Below are 20,118 nucleotides of genomic sequence, written 5' to 3'. Positions count from 1 at the left end.
TGCTGTAAATAAAGCATTGCTCAAAACCAACCAACCACTCTGATTTCTTTCCTTTTGGGGGCAAATTAGGCATTACAAGACAAAGAGGGTTAGAAACTCATAGTCACAGAGGTTATGACACCACATTTCTGGAATCGCTTATTAATCTGTCGGACAAATCACACCCCTGCCTTGTGTGTCAGCTTCCCAGGCTGCAAAAACAGGAATAGCAAATCCCAGCTGGTACAAGCACTAACCAGATAAACATGAGTCAGAAGATTTCAGATTCTGAGATGAAAGGTGCTAGACAGGTATGCAGTCTTATTATCTGTACTGGTTCCTGGTAGCCCTAGGATTTTTGGAGTAGTAAAATGCAGATGTCAGCATCCTGGGGATAAGGCCTCAGTAACTGAACCAAGCAGGGAGTGGCAGGTTGATTACAACAAGGGGAAAAAAATACGAATTTGCAACACACAAAATATTGTGGTTAAGGGAGACATCAACAAAGAGATTATTGACAACAGAGAACAGGATAATTCAGTGGGGTTTGTCAGACTAAACTTTCTGTAATCACAGACTCCAGGGAAAGTGTTTGTCAAGCAAACATTCAAACATGCAGCTGCCAAGAACTAAGTAAACAGAGAAGGAGAAGCAGCAGAGTCAATGTGGCACCATTTGCAAAACGCCATAACCTAATGAAAATTAACAAGGGAAAGTGTAGAGTCCTGCATCTGGGCAGGAACAACCCCAGGTTCCAGTATAGGTTGGGAAATTACATATTAGAGAGCAGTGTAGGGGAAAGGGACCTGGGGGTCCTGGTGGACAACCAATGGCATCCTGGGGTGTATTAGAAGGGGGGTGGTTAGCAGGTTGAGAGAGGTCCTCCTTCCCCTCTACTCCGCCCTGGTGAGACCACATCTGGAATATTGTGTCCAGTTCTGGGCCCCTCAATTCCAGAAGGACAGGGAACTGCTGGAGAGGGTCCAGCGTAGGGCAACGAAGATGATTAAGGGAGTGGAGCATCTCCCTTGTGAGGAAAGGCTGAGGGAGCTGGGTCTCTTTAGTTTGGAGAAGAGGAGACTAAGGGGGGACCTCATTAATGTTTATAAATATATAAAGGGTGAGTGCCATGAGGATGGAGCCAGGCTCTTCTCGGTGGCAAACAATGATAGGACAAGGGGTAATGGGATCAAACTGGAACACAAGAGGTTCCGCTTAAATTTGAGAAGAAACTTCTCAGTGAGGGTGCCAGAGCACTGGAACAGGCTGCCCAGGGAGGTTGTGGAGTCTCCTTCTCTGGAGACATTCAAAACCCGCCTGGACATGTTCCTGTGCGACCTCACCTAGGTGTTCCTGCTCCAGCAGGGGGATTGGACTAGATGATCTTTTGAGGTCCCTTCCAATCCCAAACATACTGTGATACTGTGATACTGTGATCAGCTGTCCCAGGCCAACCGAGCCCATCAGCAGGTATTAGTGAAACCAAGGGGCTGAGCCACTACAGGAAGATCCACCACCAAGTTTGATGAACAAGGAGCCAATTCATGCCTTCAAAACATTTTCACCTAGCCCAGGATTTGCAGGCCTGGGTAGGTGTGGGTACCAGCAGCCTGTGTGGGTTCAGTGGACACTTTCCTGCAGCTCATGCGCAACCACCTGAGCAAGCGAAATGAAGCCAAACGCCAGGCTGAAGGGAGTTCTCCAAGATAACAATGTAAGGGCAAGTCAGCTGATCCCAGCGCTGAAACCAGGGGTTCTTGGTGGCACTGAGCAAATGAAGGGAAACACTGACGTTCTGCTTCCCGCCCAAATGCCTATCCATCGGTCAGTGCTTCCCACCCACGGTTTGGCAAGGCTGTGGAAAAGGGTCCATAGATGACTTAAGGGGTCCAAGAAAATTCAAGAAAAATATCTAAGTTTGGACATGCTGTGCAGTAACTTCTGTGTGTGAAATTTCCAACTAGGTTTACTGACCTCCACGGAAAATCATTCAAGATTGCACGTGTAAAAAAATAAAGCTGAAACCCACCACAGGTGATCCTGCACAGGTGATCTTCTGTCCGAATGCTCCTATTCTCACCTACCTCATCCTGATGGGAGGGACTGGAGTGGTGTTATATTAATTTCCTACAGATCAGACCACTCTTGGCTTTTTTGAAAGAAGTGTGCAAGACACAAGGCATGTTTTGAGGCCAGCACTAGTTGTATCACTTGTCTGTTAGTCACTGGCCACTGATGCACCTACAGCAGCACTGCTATAACCACTCCTGGACATGTCTGGGGCCATCTGCACTCTGTGTAGGCAACCAAAAATTCACGTGCTACAGTCAAAGCTGCTGGGAAGAGGAAGCTTGTGGTCTCCAGCTCAAAGTTACTGCCACCTTCTTTGGAGCTGAAGATGGTGTTTACGTTAAGGAGGTTCATGGAGGAGTTAGGAAAGCTGTTATCTCTTTAGCTGAACAAAAGGGACTGTGAGAGAGCCAGAGAGACTGCCAGTCCTCATGAAGAAGGGGTCTGCAGGTTTAGTTGCTGTGAATAGTGACTCCACCTGGGTTTACACAAAGGGACTTCATGCATTTTATGCACACAGCATTGGCCCCCTCGAGCTCTGAGGGAAGGACTGTGCTCTTCCCAGGAGAACCCCATCCAGACTGAAGACGCTAGAGCTCCATATCAACAAACAGTCCACCACCACAGACCAAAACCCTCTGTTTTTTTGAATCAGAAGGTACATGACCTCCTTTGGAGTCCTGACACAAGTGCTCCAAGTATTTATGACCTGGAAAAGATCTTAATGAATCCATAGGGTTGCTTTAACTTTCTATTCTCTGCTCCCCTCCTTTATTCCCCACCCTCAGTTTGCTACCATTCAACAGCCCTGGGGCAACTAAATCAGCAGCCTACACACTGTGCAATATTTATGGCCCCAGGCAGTCACAAATATAGCAGCATATGCCAGTGGAGGTTTTCCACCCCCCCATACCCTCCAATAACACAATCTTCACATACAGGAGACTGGCTCAAAACAGAGAAGAGGAACCTCCCAGCAGTCCACAGCACAACCACAAACTACCCAGGGCTAGGGCTTGCTGGTGCCCTGGTCCCAGCAGCGCAGGACTCCTTTGGTCAAAGGACAAGGTGTTTCCCAAGCTTCTTGCACATCGCGAGGCAAAAGTACTCCCTGCCCCCTGATGGAAACAGCTGAAACAGGGTTCAGCAGTGTCCCAAATCCCACCAGGTGCTCCTGACAGTGCAGGAAACAGCACAGCAGTCCTGATTCCCTGCAGGGAGCATGCTGATTTTGTTGTTCAAACCACAACTGCACTAGTTCTGGACCCTCACTGATAAACAAGCCCAGATTTCTCAACCACCCATTACGATTTTCACCAAGAATCTCAGGCTGTCATTAGTGTTTAGTCACGACAGCAAACTTTGGCTTGAGATCATTTAGGTCACCTAGGCCACGTAACATAACAGAGGTTTAGGTCCAAGACTTTGGTGTTTCCCTGCATGGCAGAAGTGGGATGACAAAGGGTTAAACCTGGTATAACCTCAAAAATCGCTCTTTGCTTTCTGAAGCAAGAACATCTTTGGCAGGGTCCCCATCTGGGAAATGACATCCTGTCCCCCTCACTTCCCCCTCTTCTCCCCCTGAACTCAGAACAAAGCACTGCACTGCCCAACATGCTCCTCCGCTGGTTTCATCTTGGTCCAAATGCTTCTTGTGTTTCAACTCTTGCCAAAAAGAAATGCATAAAAAAAGTAAAAATAAAAAAGGCATGTGTGGGGCAGGGGGAAAGGAAGCCGAGAGAGTAGAGGGAAGTCATTAAAATTGAATCTTGATTAGCTACCAGTGGTGGAAAAAGGAAACAGTAGGGAGAGGAGACTTTTCTCTTGTGGTATGTCATCTTGAAGCTAAAACCAGTAGGCCCAGAGGAGACAAGACTTCTCCACAGAATCCTCCACCTAAGACCAAACCTAGCTTTACCTTTCCAGTCCACCATGTACCACTCCACCATGATCAGAAGAGGCATCTTCTTCCTCAAAACAGTTTCATGCCAATCACCACATATATTTTTCACCACTCTCATAGCTGTAGCCCTTCCAGCGTTGGCCCACCCAGCACTGATCCCCCATTGGCAGAGGCCTGGAGGACATGGCATGTCTGGCCTGCCCTTGCTGGCCTTTCCACCTTTGCTACCAAACACAAAGGCCTAGCCACTGTAAAGCCATAGGGAATCCTGCTGGAAACACAGCCTGGAGGAGACAGTTTGTGCACGCCCTGTGGAAAAGCTGGATGGGCCAAACGAAGAGCCCTGGACCGGCTCTGTCTCCCAAACAGACACCCTCCAGACAGAAAAAAAAACAAAAAACAAACAAAAAAAAATCACATTGGCTAAAGAAGCGTTTAAAAGCAAACCAAAAAAACAGCCCAGTTTGGAGAGTCTGTAATAGCTGAATCCAGGGACATGCAGAGGATGTTTTTTGTTCCCTCAGTACAAAAGCCCTTGGTTTCCCCTCCTCCTCATTCCAGCATTTCCCCATCGGGGGTGTCAGAGACAGTTCAAGGCCTCCCAGCAGCACAGACAAAATTGGGTCTTGCTGCCCTGAGGACACGTGGCTGGGGAACAGGGGGGGCACTACAAAAATCGAGGAGATTTGGGGAGCCCTGAAGAGCTGGGCAGGCTGAACCTGTTGTCCCTGGAGGATGGCCAGAGGGTCACCCCCCAGCACCCCCATGACCCGCCGCAGGCCAGTGCTTCCCAATGGGGTTTGGCTTCCCAAGGCGTGACTCTGGCTGGCCGGCTGCAGGGCTTTGCCATTTTGATTTCCCAGGGCTCGCTTGTGCTACAGCTGGTGCTCTGCAGCATGTCAAAGAGAGGGAGAGATTAACTCCTTTTTTTTAAAGTATATCATTACTGTTATGTTTTTAAACACAGCTGGTCGAAAATTTTTCGGCAAAGCCATAAATAAATAAATACTTTAAGGAAATTTCCTGCGATTTGAAAACTTTACCTACTGGTCTGGCCGTTATCAGATGGTATTCTCTCTCCAGTACGCATAAGCTCCACTTGCTTTCACTTTCTCTCTGTAAGGACCAAATCCATCGAACCATGGATAAAATTTTGAGATTTCACTGCCTGCACTGTTTGAGATTTTTACCAACCAAGCACCTTCCTGACCAGTGCAGCAATCACATACCCATTTCTGTCCTACCTGATGACCCTTCCTTTTTCTTGCAAATGGTGATACCACCTCCCAAGACCCAGAGATATGGACACTGGAAACATATATTCCAACCCTGGCTGCAAAATACTTCTTTTCCTGCCCCTCAGGAGAAAGAAAACAGAACACAGTCAACGGGTCCTCTGATGGGTTTTCCTCTTTCGCAGATCACCCCCTGTCTCATCGGCTCCCATGCCTCCACCCTCATCAGCTTGGTTTAGAAAGCAATCAGTTTCTACAGCTGTGGACAACGTTCAAAATCACCATCTGCTATGACATCCTACATAAAATAAATAAGACAACACCACCCACCACCTTCTATTAGCGATCTGTTAAGGAAAGCAAACAATCACCCACTTCTGAAGAAGCCTGATGCGAGAGGCAGCATTTCTCTTCTAGCCTGTCCCTGCCTGCCAGTGGCAGGCTAAGCCTCTTCAGCAGCATCTGTACGGTACTTCACAACTACGTAAATAAAAACTAACATGCTGGGGCCAGCTGAGAAAAGGGGCTCCAAGTGTGACGCTCTGCACATGGAGCACTGGAAGTGCTTGCCCTCCAAAGGCTGCGCTTCTAGAGTACTTCTTGTCTTACCAGGATGGTACCCATTTAAACCTCCTTCGACCTTGGAAGAAATCGCTTCGAGCTCCCAGCCTCCTCATCCAAATGCTCACCCGCTCCTTATAGCCCAAAAAAGGAAACAAATTCATGACCAAATTGGTTTCAGTATTTTTTTTCCAGGCTATTGTTATGTGCCTGCATTTGGAAGTAAGGGAAAAAAACAAATACATGACTGTGGTTGGTGTCTGTTCCAGAATAGGGGAAAAAAAAAACACAAAAAAAAAAACCCAAAAAACACCACAATCCCAAAACCCAATCTTCGTTTTTTATGTTTAGTCATTTTTGGTGAAAACCATATGCAGTAAAGAGGCCAGGAACACACAGCAACACCAGCCCCTGGGCCTTAAGGGGCAACAACAGGAGAAGCAGAACAGAAGTGAATCTACTCTCCATCTATTAACATACACTGTTCAGTCCAAGAAATTCTTTAAAGTCCCAGAAATGGTCTAAGCCAAGAAGTCTACTTCTTCCTCTGTTGCAACGGACTAAGATGTGTTTGTGCTGTGAATTGCTTTACCAATTTAGAAAGGCTTTTTAATGCACAAATCACCTTTGATTGAGAGGCGTTAGTAAGAATTTCACAGAAAACACGACATCATTCTCTCCATAGACTCACACAGCAGTGTCCTGGGAGAACACAGCAAACCTCTGACATTTGCTCACTTTCCTATCAGGGAAAAAAAAAAAAGGCAAAAAAAAGCTCTTTGGATCTTCCAAAGATTGTTATGTTACTGCCCAGTAAAGGAACATAAGGAGTATTTGAGTCGCTTATTTGACAGAGACCCCTTTAAGACCTCAGTATTAGGTACCCTGCAAAACTACAGTAAAAAAGACATCCTCTGCCTCAAAGACATTCATCTCTAATTGCTTACAGAGACTGTCAACGCTTTCTTTGAGAAGGGAAGTCTGTGACTGTCCCACAGCACTAAATACCCCTAGAAAAAACTTTCACTATTCAGTGCAGCCATCTGTAGACCAGCTCAGTCAGTACCTACCCTCCAAATTATGTAAAATACTGTCACTTGCTGCAGACCACAAAAGCAATATTACATGTGGAAAGGAATAAGAACTTCCTCTCTCCCTGTAGCAACTGGCAAATCTAAGCTATATAGGGGAAATACAATCTCAGAATTACCTATAGGGAAAATATGGACCATTTCTTAATTTGGAAAATACCATAAACTCTTTTAGGATTAAAAGCACTGCTCAGTTTTGAGGACACAGTGCTCCATGATTTTAAATCCAATTGTGCAGCTGGTACACTCTGCTCTGGGAGGGGTAACACAAATTGTTCCCATATAGTCACAGCCACAACAGGCTGCAGGATTTAATAGTCCCTCATGAAAAAGATAAGCTATATAAACATAAACTGTAACAATGGGACAAAAAGCAGCTTCCAGAATTCCCTCTGCAAGCCCAACAGGGAAACAATGATAATTACCCTCTGCATTTCTCGCCAGCTGAAGTTTGTCTGTTCCCCCACTTTGCTTTGCCGATAAACATCTGTTGAGAGCGTCCTTCCCCATGCAAGAGGGGAACACATCCATTGCAGCCTCTGGGGCTTTGTACCCCAGGCAAAGCCTCTGGACAGTCTCTGCTGTAAAAACCACACAGAAACCTCTGCTGGTCTTACCTATCGACTACAAAAGTGTTATGTGGAAAGTTGGTCTTTTTTTGCAGCCTCCGAGCAGTTAAGGAAACCTTCAGAAAAAAAAACATGAGGAGCCTCTGAGGGAGGTGATCTCTTGAGGTCCACCCCAGATGCGCCTTACTAAGGATCTTTATTTTAGGGTCTTCCTTACCTACCACCAGCTTTTACTCATATATTTCTTCACCAGAAAGCTCTAGAAGTCCAAGGAGGAAGGCTCCCAGATAAAGCTGTAGATTTGGAACTCACTAAGAGCTCACTAAGGCTCTTTGGCCCAGTGCCTACACATGCCCCCTGCAGACGCTGGCACCTCAGTGCACGCCATATCCGCCGGCCCCGCTGAGCTGCTCCTCTGGCTGCCTGTGAGGAGACAGGTCAACACAAAACCCTCCCAGTTTGCAAAATGCTGTGAGATCAGAAATGTTGGCGGAGACCCGAAAACATCTCCTTTCAACCCCCAAGCCCCAATCCACCAGCCAGGGGAAAGAAGAGCAGGAGAGATGTGGCTCTCCTTTCAAGGATGGTATTTCTCCAGAATAACCTCTGGGGAGGCAGCAGCCCTACCTGCAACTGCAGGCAGCCGCCCTGCCTGGGCAAGGGCTCCCCAAACCCGCTCCGACACGCCAGAGCCCCACGCTCACCCCGGGTCGGTGAGGGCTGAGAGCACCTCTCCGGCAGCGGGCTGGCGCCTGGGGAGGCACCCCCAGTTGTTCCTTATCAGCCTTACCCAAAACAAGTAGGGACAGGGGCATCCAGGATACGGCTCAACAAGCCTTTCTCAGCCCCAGCAACTGTTGTTGGCACACAAGGGACCTCAGGCAGAAGAGAGGAAATTAAAGCCAGAAAACGGGGAGGGAGGAGGGTGCAAGGGCCCAGGGGGTGCAAGGGCTCAGCAGCAGCCCCTGCATTGTTTGGGAAGTGGCATGCACATGGGGAAGAGGGGCACACTACTGTCCTCAGCTGCAATCCTGTTCCCCCTCCCCATTGCAGGGTCTGAAGGAAAAAAAGCCTCCCTGGCAAAACTGAGAGGGATGTACACGCCAAGAGAGAGGAAGAGATTTTTCTCCCAACACACAAGGAGGGATGGGCAGCAATTTTTTGACACCTTCTCCATCCCAGCCTATTTCAGCTGGACAGAAATGAAAGCAACAGCTACACTAGTGCCTCCTTGGAAGCCTTTCATCACAAGAAGTGACCTGGGACTAACGGAGACAAAAAAAGCCATAACTGTGCAGCTGCCTGGCATCTCCAACCACTCCCAAGACATTGACTGAGCCAGGGAGAAACCATAAGAGCCCAAACACCTCATCTAAAATCTCTTCTGTAATTAAATCATTCAGCTTGCAGATGGCAGATCAAACCCACTCGCGAAACAGAGGAGTCCTGCTTCAGATGGGCTCCCCTCCCTGCAGAGCAGGGCAAAGAGTCATCTCTTCATGCAGCCACAAGAGCCCTTGGCTACACATTGTCATTAAAAACAATATGTTTCAAAGCATTCCTCCATGCAACAAGTCTCCAACTGCAGTTCAGGCTGTTATTCACACAGCAGCAGGGCATGACCATGAGCAGCCCCTTGGGAGAGTTTGCCCATAGCTCTTTGCAAAGAAACAGGTATCAGAAGATGCCTGTGCATCCCCACCTGCTCCCCAGAACAGTGCTGTTAAGTCAGACAAGAAAGGAGTGGTGAAAGAACCTGCCCAGGTTGCACTGAAGCAATCCTAACACCCTTGAGAGATAGTTCCCAGTTTGCTCATGTCCTGCCATCCTGCCATTGCCACACAGCTGCTCCATCCTGGGCTACCTGTGCCTACAGGGATCAGGTTAGCATTTGGGTACCCCTGCATGTCCCCAGCCACACACACACAACATGGCCTGCAGCTCTCAGGAAGAGCAGCTCTTGGTACCCCTGCTGCTCCTCATCCCTCCTCCTGCACCTCCCTACAGCATAAGGTACCTCTGTGCTGATGGCGGAGAGCTCAGCAACATCTTCTCTTGCACCTGGGCCACAGTACAAGCCACGGACTTGGCCTCAGCAGCATCTGTTAGTTTATCCTTGGCTTGTGCACCGAAAGCCAGTGCCTTCAGAGCAGGAAAAGCACAGTCCCAGACCCCTCCCAGGAAAGAAGGCACACCATGTTTACGTAATGAGACTGTATGCTGCAAGCAAAATACTTTTATTACACTGGCTTTCTGCTCTCAAAGATATCTTTCAAAGCATGGTGCCACAACTGAAAACTAGCTGACAGGAGAGAATTAATATAACAACTGGCTCCTTTCCTTCCCCTTCAGCCACGCCTAGGCAGACCTCCTGATCGTTTGCCTTCTGAAGACAGGCAGGAGTCACAGCTCTGCGAGAGAAGCTGCCTGTCCCAATGAAAGGTGAACCACGGTGGCAAGATGTTGCCAACAACACCTGCAGCGCCAAATGTCCCATTTGGGCAACCACTTACTGGAGCATGTGAAGCCATATCACTCTTCATCAACTGATGTGAGCTGAGGACTAAGGGATGAGTTTCTGCTATGGACAACTCTCAGCTTTAAGGCAGACAACTCTGGGTCAAGCCCCAGTGGTGCTTGACTTTGACCTCCTCATCTAAAGAGCAGGGCAAGGTGGAGAACAGAGCACAGGACTGGGTATCAGGCAACACAGGGCCTGTACTAAGCTCCAGTCCTGACCCGCTGAGGTACTCCAAGGCACGTGTGTTCTTTTTCATGCCCTGGTTTTACCCCCTGTTCTGCATTTGTTTTGCTGTTTTGAATAGGGATGTAGGAAACATCTCCCATTACAAGTCAGCGTGGTATCTAACATAGCCAGGTCCCAGCCTTGGTTAAAACTTGTAGACACAACGGGAACACAAATAATAATTTAGGTTTTGGAATATGTTGATGGGGGAAGATGGCATGACACGCCTTTCTCAGGCCTTCGTCCAGAGAGTCAATGTTAAGAAACCTCTACTTATCTTCAGTGCTAGAGCTATGCAAAAACTGGGTTATGCTCACATTTTTGTGGCTGCTGAAATTTTTGCTTGTTTGCTTGGTCAATAGTTCGGGAAATTTTTTTAAAGGTGGTTCTTTGAAGTGGCTCAGAGGTTAGGGATGTCCGAAGCTATCCCAGGGGATACAGATTACAGGGTAGAGTGCAAGTCAGGCATCAACGATAAACATGGCTTGCTACTTTGCTCTTGATGTTGTTGTCTTTGTGCTCTTTTTCCCTTGTCCCCAAACCTGCAGTCCAGGCAATTGTGAGGAAAACTGGACAACTGTACATTTAGCAAGTATGTTCCTGCCTAACACGCTACATGACAAACACCTGGCCCCTGCTCCCACAAAAGACAACAGGCTTCATGACACAACCAGCATGATCCCACAGCTTGTATTGCGTATTAGAATTCCAGGCAAGCACAGTTAGCTCTTGCTCGTAGCCTGATGCCTGTACTAAGAGACAGAGGGCTGGCTTCTCTTGCTGTAACTATGTAAACCATACTGCTCTTCCCTAATGCTTCCCCAAACTGGCTACTCACCTCCCTGCCAAGAGGGGAGTAGGGTTAGCAAACACACACACAGGCTCCAGCAGCTCCAGCTCCATATGTTGGTACTGACCTCCCTTCCTCAGAGTCTGTCATTGAGGTAACGGGCTGCATGGTCGCTGGGCACAGTTGACCACGATTCCAAGACCTTCTTCCCCTCCTCTGGCTGGGCAGGCATCTTTGGCAAGGCCTGACACTGGAGTGCCAATGTGCAAAACTACTCTTGCAACACTCACAGCAGCTCAGGCACCCCAAGCAGCGAGGTCCTCAAAAGCAGCTAGCCCTTGTGCTGCCTCGGACTCTTCCTCTATAGCACCACAAGAAGCGTTCAGGCACGAGCTGGCATGCAACCGGGAGCTCTGTTCTTCACCTGAGCCCTTCAGTCCAGCCACAGACACCCCAAGAGCAACATCAGAGTGGTGAAACAGGGATGATGGACACATTCGGAGCAACTGGCATGCCTCTCTGAGGAGCCCTCCATGCTCCAGCTTCTCACAGCCCTGTCTCACCCTACAAGCCTCCAGAGGTAGCTGATAGTTACAAGCCAGATACCCTGCTTGGTTAGCTGAGGGGTGGGGAAGCCCCCACAGGGACTCAAAAGCTAGACGATGTCAAGCTCTTCTCCCATCAGGGTCCCACAGCTCTGCTGTGGTCTGGCTGGCCGTGTCACATGGCCCCTGAAGGAGCCAGCGATGGGGTGCTCTGTATTGGATTCAGACCCATTCATGGCTGGATAACAGGGCCATCTTGCCCTTCTTCTGCCCAGATGACTCTGGCTTAGAAGCTGCACTTCAACTGCTTGCAAGCCAAGATGCGCCCAATAGGCACTTTTGAAGTAGGGAGTCCGCTTCTATGCAGGAGTAGGTGGTCAGGGCTAATTTGGGCAGCTGCTACACTGATGACAGTGAAACTGTCCCATAAACCCACCAAGCATGACCTTGTACTTAAAAGTAAGGGCAAAGAGAGATGTCTGGTCTCTCAACTCCCACGTCTCATTGACTCTCTATCACATCATTAAAGTTATCCCAGGTGTTTCTGAAAAATCCCACCCAGCATGTTTTTGAAAACATTTCTTGACACTGGAACTCAAACCTACCCCTTCAATCTGACACTGCCTGGGTTTGATAAACAAGCAGCTTTCTTCTGGGGTGGGGGTGGGGGGGTGGAAATAAAAATCACATTCCCATCACCATTCAGGAGGCCCAAAGGAATCTCTCACCAACAGCAGCAGGCTCTAAAGAAGCAGGGCCAGCTAGTCCTTTTTACCACCCACGGCCAAGGAATGTGCAATGTTCCTACCCCAGAGGGGACTGCCATCCGGCAGAGGGCTGGAGCGACGAAAATGCTCCCCATGTCAGCTATGGCTCAGGGAGCAACTTGGGACAGAAGGCATTAGATGAAGTAAATTATTATTCAGCATCCAGAACGCTATTGGCTTCCAAATAATTGTCTATTTGTGTGCGTGCATGCACAAGAATCCTCGCTCCATCGTCTCTGCCAACGTATTCCCAGCTCTGTGACTCTCCAGGGACAAGGCCCATACTTGTATTCAATCTCAGCTTTGGATCTCAAACACTAAGGTTTCAGATTTTATTTTTAAAAACATTTTCTCTGGCAACTGGGCTGTTAATGGATTTGACATTTTTGCTCTCACCTCCTCCCTACCTTTAAAAGCTTGGCACCAAAGGCCTTCTTTGAAGATAAGGCCAAATTTGCAATTTAAGGGGAGGAACTTCATAAAGCTAGATGTGAAGGGATGGAGAGGAAAAAAAAAAAAGAAACCAACCCAGGAGCCACTTTGCCTGTTGAGATGTACACTGTACAGCAGGCAGGATTACAATGGCCTCTCTGTACCACCACTGGCTGGAGCCATAAATTCGCTGCAGCTGCCGTGCCGCTACCTACACCAGACTCCCCGAGGGTCATGCTCAGAGAGGGGCTTCTCTACAGCCACAGACCCAGCCAGGTCTCCAAACCAAAAGCATCACGCAGCCCTCGCAGAGCCCACATCAACTCAGCGTGCAGGGGTGGATGTCCCCAGAGGCAACTGCGATACCGCAGGAGGCTTTCTGCTGAAACCAACCCTGGTCCTTACCTGAGAGGTTTTTCAAGGGCCAGCAAACCTACAGTCTTCTCTTGATCTCCAGCAGACCTACCCTCAGCACCACAAGGAGGCAGGGAAGTGCCGCTTACAGGTTTTGCAGGTGGAGAGCAGAGGCAAAGAGCAACTTGCCCCAACCTGAGGGGAGATCTGTGGTGCAGAGGAGAACCAAACCCAGCTCTCCTCACATCCCAGGCTTGTGCCCTAAAACACTGGCATCACTAAGTAAAGGTGGCTGCTCTGCCTAAAAGTACCAGGATAAATTACAGTGACATTATCAGAGGAAACCACATTTTGCATGTAAATGCTACATTCTAAGCCCGTATATCCATATTTGAGGTTTATTTCTCAAAGACTATCTCAGTAGGTTTATATCACCACAAGCTTTCTTAACCACACTAAGCTCAACACATTGATTCACAGGGTTCTGCCTAACCTGTCCTTTTGTTAGAAGAAAAATAAAAAGCAACCACGTGTTGATATTTGAAAGCTGACAACATAGTTCTTTACACCCTTTTCCTCTTCACTCTTACGATTCAAAGAACAGCAGAAGGGCCTGATGCAGAGTCTTCAGACACACAAGCTTGTTCAGACTTGCACGCTGCAACCAGTGAACACATCCTTGCATTTGGCAAGGCCCCGGGGCTGTGGCTCTGCATAAGAGCACGACCTGCTGGCTAATCTCATTACCAGAGCGGACCTTGTAGAGCCAAAACGGCATCGCCGCCACAGGGCTCAGGGTGAAAGACTTACTGCCTAAACCGGGCACAAAAGTTAATGAGAAATGATTGGTTTCCAAAACACCATCTGGCTTTCACAGACATATATAGACACGCCACAGCCCAAAACCTCTGTGAACTCAACAACAGTGGGTTTTCACAGGGGCAACATGCTGTGCTGTGGTTTGGACTTTGCCCAGAAAGCCTACAACCCACTGCATGGGCACAAGGTGCAGTTGCCATCCTCAATCTTAAGGAGAGCTCAGGGAAGGGTTTTGGCCACAGGGCAGCAGCTCCCCCAGAGCAGCTGAGCAGAAAGCAAGGGTAAAGTTTGGCTCTCACCTCTGTGCTGGCACGCTGCCTGCGAGGAGGGCAAAGAAGCTCGAGCACGTCCCACACGCTCCCTGAAGCACATTTCCCTCCATCGATCCCACCAGAGCCAAAATAAATTGGCACTGCCTCTTGCTCAAGAGCTCCTACAACACGCCATGGCAGCCCTGAGAGCCCCTCTCAGGCACCCTGTCTGCGTCGAGCCAGGTGCTCTGCTAACAACCCCACCAGGCACAGCTGAGCCTCCCATCCCATTTGTCCTTCTGCAGGAAAGAAGAGAGGCCATTTTAATAAAAGGAGCATGCAACATCCTCAGGGTAGGGATCTGTTGTTCTGTGTTCAGAAAGCCCTGCACAGCCTGCAGCAGCTTTGGGACTGTGCAAGCATTAAGCGTTTGTCTTTTTTTTTCCTGCAACAAATATCTTTCTGAGCTCTTCAACCAACTTGCTTCCACTGCATCCATGCTCCTTTTGTCTTAGCTTCCCACGGATGCTCATACAGCTGGAGCACACACTCCTACGGAGAGTAGATTTTAAAAAACTCTTACATGCAAATATGCACACGAAGCAAATTTTGAAAGCTTCCTACCCTGCAAGCATTCCCTCCAGAGACCGGGCTTCATGCACTATGTTCAGCCAACGAAGCACCAGAAACAACGTTGTGTGATTCAGGGACAAGAGGAACCGAACCAAACACCAGGAAATAAAAAACATGCTTGCAATACCTTTTATTGAACAATTACCCAAGGAACATTTATTATAGAAAACTGGGAGATTATATTCACCCCCATTTTACCTAAGGACCTGCAATTCATTTAGTCATTATTTTCCTTAAATTGTCCTCGTGGCCTAGGAACTGGCATATGTAACAACCTCCTAAACCAAGACTGACCACAGGAACACAAAAATACACAGCAGTAGGTTTTTCCCTCAGGATGTTTTTGGTCTAACCAGAAACAGGAAGTGTCCCAAGATTTTGCAAGAAAGCTTTTTCCTTGAGGAATATCCCATCCCAACCATAGACTTTGCACTGCAATGTTTTTAGCCTGGGAGGTAACGGTTTAAACCAAGAGATTTGCAAGCCCTGGTCTGTAACAGGCCAGCAGTAATACACCAAGTCATCTTTAGACATTAAAGAAGTCCAAGGAAAATGTGCCTCATACCTCTGAGGCACTCAGCATCAGGCATTGAAACAACCTGGAGCGGGTCCAGAGAAGAGCAACAAGACTGGTGAAGGGACTTGAACATAAGACCTATGGGGAGAGGCTGAGGGAGCTGGGGTTGTCTAGTCTAGAGAAGAGGAGGCTTAGAGGTGACCTCATCACTCTCTATAACTACCTGAAGGGAAGTTATAGCCAGGTGGGGATTGGTCTCTTCTCCCAGGCAGTTAGCAACAGGACAAGGGGGCATGGGCTTAAACTCTGCCAGGGGAAACTTAGGCTGGATATTAGAAAGAAATTCTTTCCAGAGAGAGTGGTCAGGCATTGGAATGGCCTGCCCAGGGAGGTGGTGGACTCGCCATCCCTGGAAGTTTTTAAATTGAGATTGGACATGGCACTTAGTGCCATGATCTAGTAAATGGACTGGAGTTGGACCAAGGGTTGGACTCGAAGATCTCTGAAGGTCTTTTCCAACCCAGTCGATTCTGTGATTCTGTGAACCAGTCCAGCATTATTTACTGCAAAAGAAACCTTTGTTAACTTGGAGTTACATTGATCTATGAAACTTCTTGTAGGCTGAGTGACTAAACTGAGCCTAATTGAGCCTGAGGTCTCTGAAAACCCACCTGCAGGCCAACCTGGGTCCAAACAACCAAAGCAGTCCCCAGTGCACTCTTTTGTGTCACTGCTCTCCCTCTTCATATGGCACCCAAGGGGAGCCATATGCCACTTTGGGAGACAGCCTATCTTTGCCTGGGAAAAGGGAGTGATTTCGGAAGCACAGAGGTGCCTCTCCAGCCCTGTGGCAGCCTCGGGGATGCTCAGCACAGCAGAGTGGGTCCTCCGTCGTACATGTGAGCTCTGTTCTGAGAGACACAAAGGAGGGAGTCAGCTGCCAAGAGTCAACATGGACAGCAGCATCTGCCCTGACACATTGCTCACCCTGTCAGCCTGGGATTTAGCTCTGTTTTCTGCAAGGGAAAACCAAGGCCGTGGAGAAAATCCTTTAAGCTCACACAGGGCATGTGGATCGGCCAAGGACAAGGACGCAGCCAAAAGAGCTCGATATCCAAGCCCCTACTTCCACTGAAGAGTATCTTTCCTGCTCTGTCACCCATGTTCTCTCCCACGGCCCAGGCAGAAGAAGTAACAGGGTTTGGGTTTTGTATTGGTCTGGTTTTGTTTGTTTTGCTGTGCATAGTATCAGACTGTGAGGTTTCCGTGCTCCCGAGGACATGGGATGCAGGAAGAGGCTGGGAACAACTGGCAGGTAGATTTGGTGGTGTTTCAGTCAAATGTGGCTATTCTGTAACAATGATGAGAAACTACAAAAATTTGGGTGCGCCCTAAGCGGGTTAGTTTTTCTTAACTCGGGAAAGGAAATTTCCTCTCTGTGCCAGTGAGAAGGATGGGGATAAAGCAGGCTGCTCGCTTCACAGCCCCACCTGCAATGTTCCTTCTTCAGCAGGAGGCTCCAGCTGGCTCCCAAAGGGCCACCTCTGCCAGCCCCAGTCAGGTGGCAGGAGCTGTACCAGCATCCTGAAAGCCCTGCAGGGCTGCCTGTTTTGACTTGATGGCTTCGAAAGATCCGTCTGCTGTTAGTTTGGAGGACAGAGAAGAATTTCAAGGAGTGAGGAGCACTGGGCAATGATTTCTCTGTTCTTCAATTATGCAAAAGTCCAAGCCAGGAGCCTCACACCCCGAGGACTGGAAAGACCTCTGCAATCACCAGGCACTGTTTTTCACTTCGCAATGTCTAAGAGCATCTTGCACTGTGCTAATGGGTGTCATGTCAGCACAAGATATAGAAAAGATGTATTTTCCAGACCATAGGGATATAAGCACCCGTAAGATTTACATGACAGTTAGGAGCACATACATTCACCTGTAACATTTCTCCTTTGTGCCAAGCAGGGATGTGCATGGATTCAGCTACTTGTCCTGGGATATCTCCCAAAGAAGGGTCCCATGGGTGTGTATGTGTATGAGACAGAGAGAGAAAACTGAACTTGTTTTTTCATATCTGCACCAGACCCTTGTGCACCTTTCAGATGAACCTGCATCATTTTCCCCAACACAAACTACACTAGCAGAGAGGACTGCTCTCTATTTGAGGGCTGCCTCACAGCAAACACCTAATGGGACCTTGTCTGTGTTGTACATGCAGGACGAGTCCCTATAACTGTATCTAGAGGGGAGAGCTAAGAAAAGTACATGGAACAAAACTCCATTTATTTTTTTGTCAGAGAATATCATGAATGCAGCAGGGAGCTCACAGCTCTCCCTAATTGTCCTATTTACTTCAGAAGATCCCAAGATTACTCGCATTAGCATGGGAAGTTATTTCACCTTCATTTCTTTAGGTCACTTAAATAAACAGAACAAATCTTTACTGCAAACCCATGATGTGTTTCTGCTAAAATCCTTCCTGGAGACATAAACCTCAATATCCAACCCACTAAAAAAAAAGTGCGTACATGTATATACATATAAATAAATATGCAAGACCCCTCCTCTAAATGTATGCACACAGAGGCAGTGAGTTGCAAAAGAAGAGAAAACTAAGATAAAATCCTATTTACAAAATGCTCACATTCTTCTAATATTTTCCACAGTAGTCTTTTAGCTCATGGGAAAAGAAACTTTGATGGCAGATTGCAAACGAACGTATGAAAAAGACACCATGGTAACGATGAAGAAGAGCACCAAATTAAGGGCACCAAGAAAAACAATCAATTTAAGACATGCCTGGAATTACGCACGGCTGCACGGTGTGTGTGTATTCCTGTTATCTCGCTCGCATAATGCTGCAGAGAGGTCAAGAGAGTTTATTTAAAACAAGCAAGCATTAAAAAAAAAAAGTTAATAGACCTGAACTGCCTCTGCCTTTCCCACAACGCCAGAGAAATAACACTTGGGGTAGCAAGATTAGTTGGGGAAGTGCCCAAAGAAGGTTTGTATTAAATACATTTGCCAGCCAGTGGTATTGGTTAAAGTCTATTACCATACTTCAAAGTAAGTATTAATATCTTCAGAGCACTTTAAAAAGTCTCACTTGAACACGGCTACAAATTCAGCATCCCATTTTCTCCCCAACACGTCTTCTATTTACAATCACCATCCAGCGGACCTGCCAAAGTTGCAGTCCCAGCAGTGAGGCACACATGCACAAATCCCACAGCATCCCACCGCCGAGCAGAAAATTACTTCGCCTGAATCAAATCCTGGGTTAAAAACTCTACAGTAGCGCAAGTAAAAGGCAAAAAGTGTACTCGCAGATTACCCACCCCTGCTTTTCTTTGCAGCAGCACCAGCCCTTTCAAGGAGCACACACCGAAATGCCTTCGCACCTGCAGGCGCCAGATCTCGCCTGCAAACTCCCATCAGCTCTTGACAAGAGTTGGAGCACCAGAGGATGGAGCTGGGGTTTACTTTGCACAGCTCTTCCCCTTCTCTCTTCGCCTCCCACCGTCCCTCCACGACTCGCCGGCGGCGAGAACGGGGCGACGCTGTGGACCGAGCTTTTGGGGAAGTTTCAGGCGAGCTCCGGGGCACGGCGGCGTGTGTGTGTGTGCAAGCGCTGCGCCCTCCATTACCGCCTGACCCGGGAAGAAGAGCTGGAGGGAGGCGGCCGAGCCCCAAACTTCTCACCTGCCCCAGCCAAAACCAAGCCCCGTGCTGGCGGAGGCCGGCGGGATCTCCGCTCCCGCCCTTGTCGTATCTCCCGCCTTCCCCTCTTTCTCCTCATCCCCACACCAACTTCCCAAACTCTGACACAAAGCTCTGGCCGCCGCCGGCTGAAGCAGTGGGGGAAACCCTGCGCCCCGCCGCCCTCCACAGCCCCTCCGCCCGGCCCCGGGCCCCGTCGCTTCACTCACCGCGGTCTCCGGTGGAGCAGGCGCGGGTAGCGGGGCGGGGGAACACAAAAGATGCCCCCAAAACGAAAGGAAGCAACAATGAGGCTTTAACTCCAGGAGCTGGGAACTTCCAGGCCGGATCTGATCTGCGGGGAACTCAGCACAACACACACACAGAGAAAAAAATAAAAAAAATAGAAGAGAGAAAGAGAGGGGAGAAGCCTGTTTTGGAGGGGAAGGGGAAGATGGGGGTCCCTTGTTTTGGGAGTGGTGGTTGTGTGTTTTCTGCGGGTTGCCGCTGGGGATGGGGGGCCGCGCAGAGCTCAGGCGCGGCGGGAGGAGGAGTAGGAGGAGGAGGGAAGAAGCGCCGGGATGCGGGAAGCCAGACCCTCCATACGGGAGACGGCTTTTGGATGACTGAACTCCCAAACAATTCCCTGCTCTGCCTACTCCTGCCCCAGAGCCTCCCTCCTCCCCTCCCCCTGAGGAGGAGGGAAGAAGAGGAGGAGCCAGGAGGAGGGAGAAAACGCAAAATAATACCCCCTTCCCCAAAAGCCAGGCGGTGAGCAGTCCGCACTCGTCCTCCCTCCGCGCCATAATGATACTACCCGGCATCATCTGTCCGGTGCCTACCCCAAAGGAGGCCGCCGGCAAACGCAGGGCCGCTCCCCGCGGCTGGCAGAAGCGGGAAAGTTGGGCCGAGAAGTTCGGCCCGGGCTGAGGGAGTGCCCCCGACCAGCTGTGGGGCACGGGGTGGCGGGGCCGTGGCTCCCCCAGGCCCGGGCGGGACAGCGGGGTAGCAGCCGGCCGGCCTGGCTGGCTGGAGCAGCCGCCCCAGCTGGGCCTGGCGGCTGACAGAGTCCCCTGGGTGTCCCCGCACCGGTGGCTGTTCTGCCTCATCCCGGCTGTGGAACTGAGCGGCTCTGATCACAGCGAGGGGGCTGGGTGGTTATT

At 49.1% G+C, this 20,118-nt stretch overlaps 1 protein-coding gene across 8 annotated transcripts in view; it reads right to left on the bottom strand.

The window, feature by feature from the left end:
• BOC (BOC cell adhesion associated, oncogene regulated) overlaps positions 1-19,641 on the bottom strand; it is a 58,512-nt gene extending 38,871 nt beyond the window's left edge. For 4 of the 8 annotated variants that reach the window (XM_065062801.1, XM_065062817.1, XM_065062807.1 and 1 more), the window contains exon 1: positions 19,186-19,641. Coding sequence is in view for 4 of the 8 variants with exons in the window: in XM_065062792.1 (XP_064918864.1) it covers positions 18,595-18,691 (97 nt within the window). In the remaining 4 variants the exon portion in view is untranslated. Of the gene's footprint in view, positions 1-18,594; positions 19,152-19,185 lie in introns of those variants that run through there. The other 4 variants (XM_065062776.1, XM_065062782.1, XM_065062792.1 and 1 more) reach the window with 3 other exon arrangements.
• Between the last annotated feature and the right edge of the window lie 477 nt (positions 19,642-20,118).

This window comes from Columba livia, chromosome 1, assembly GCF_036013475.1.
Source record: "Columba livia isolate bColLiv1 breed racing homer chromosome 1, bColLiv1.pat.W.v2, whole genome shotgun sequence".
Lineage (NCBI taxonomy): Eukaryota > Metazoa > Chordata > Aves > Columbiformes > Columbidae > Columba > Columba livia.
Note: the sequence above shows the minus strand (reverse complement) of the source record. Positions and strands in the feature narration are given on the sequence as shown.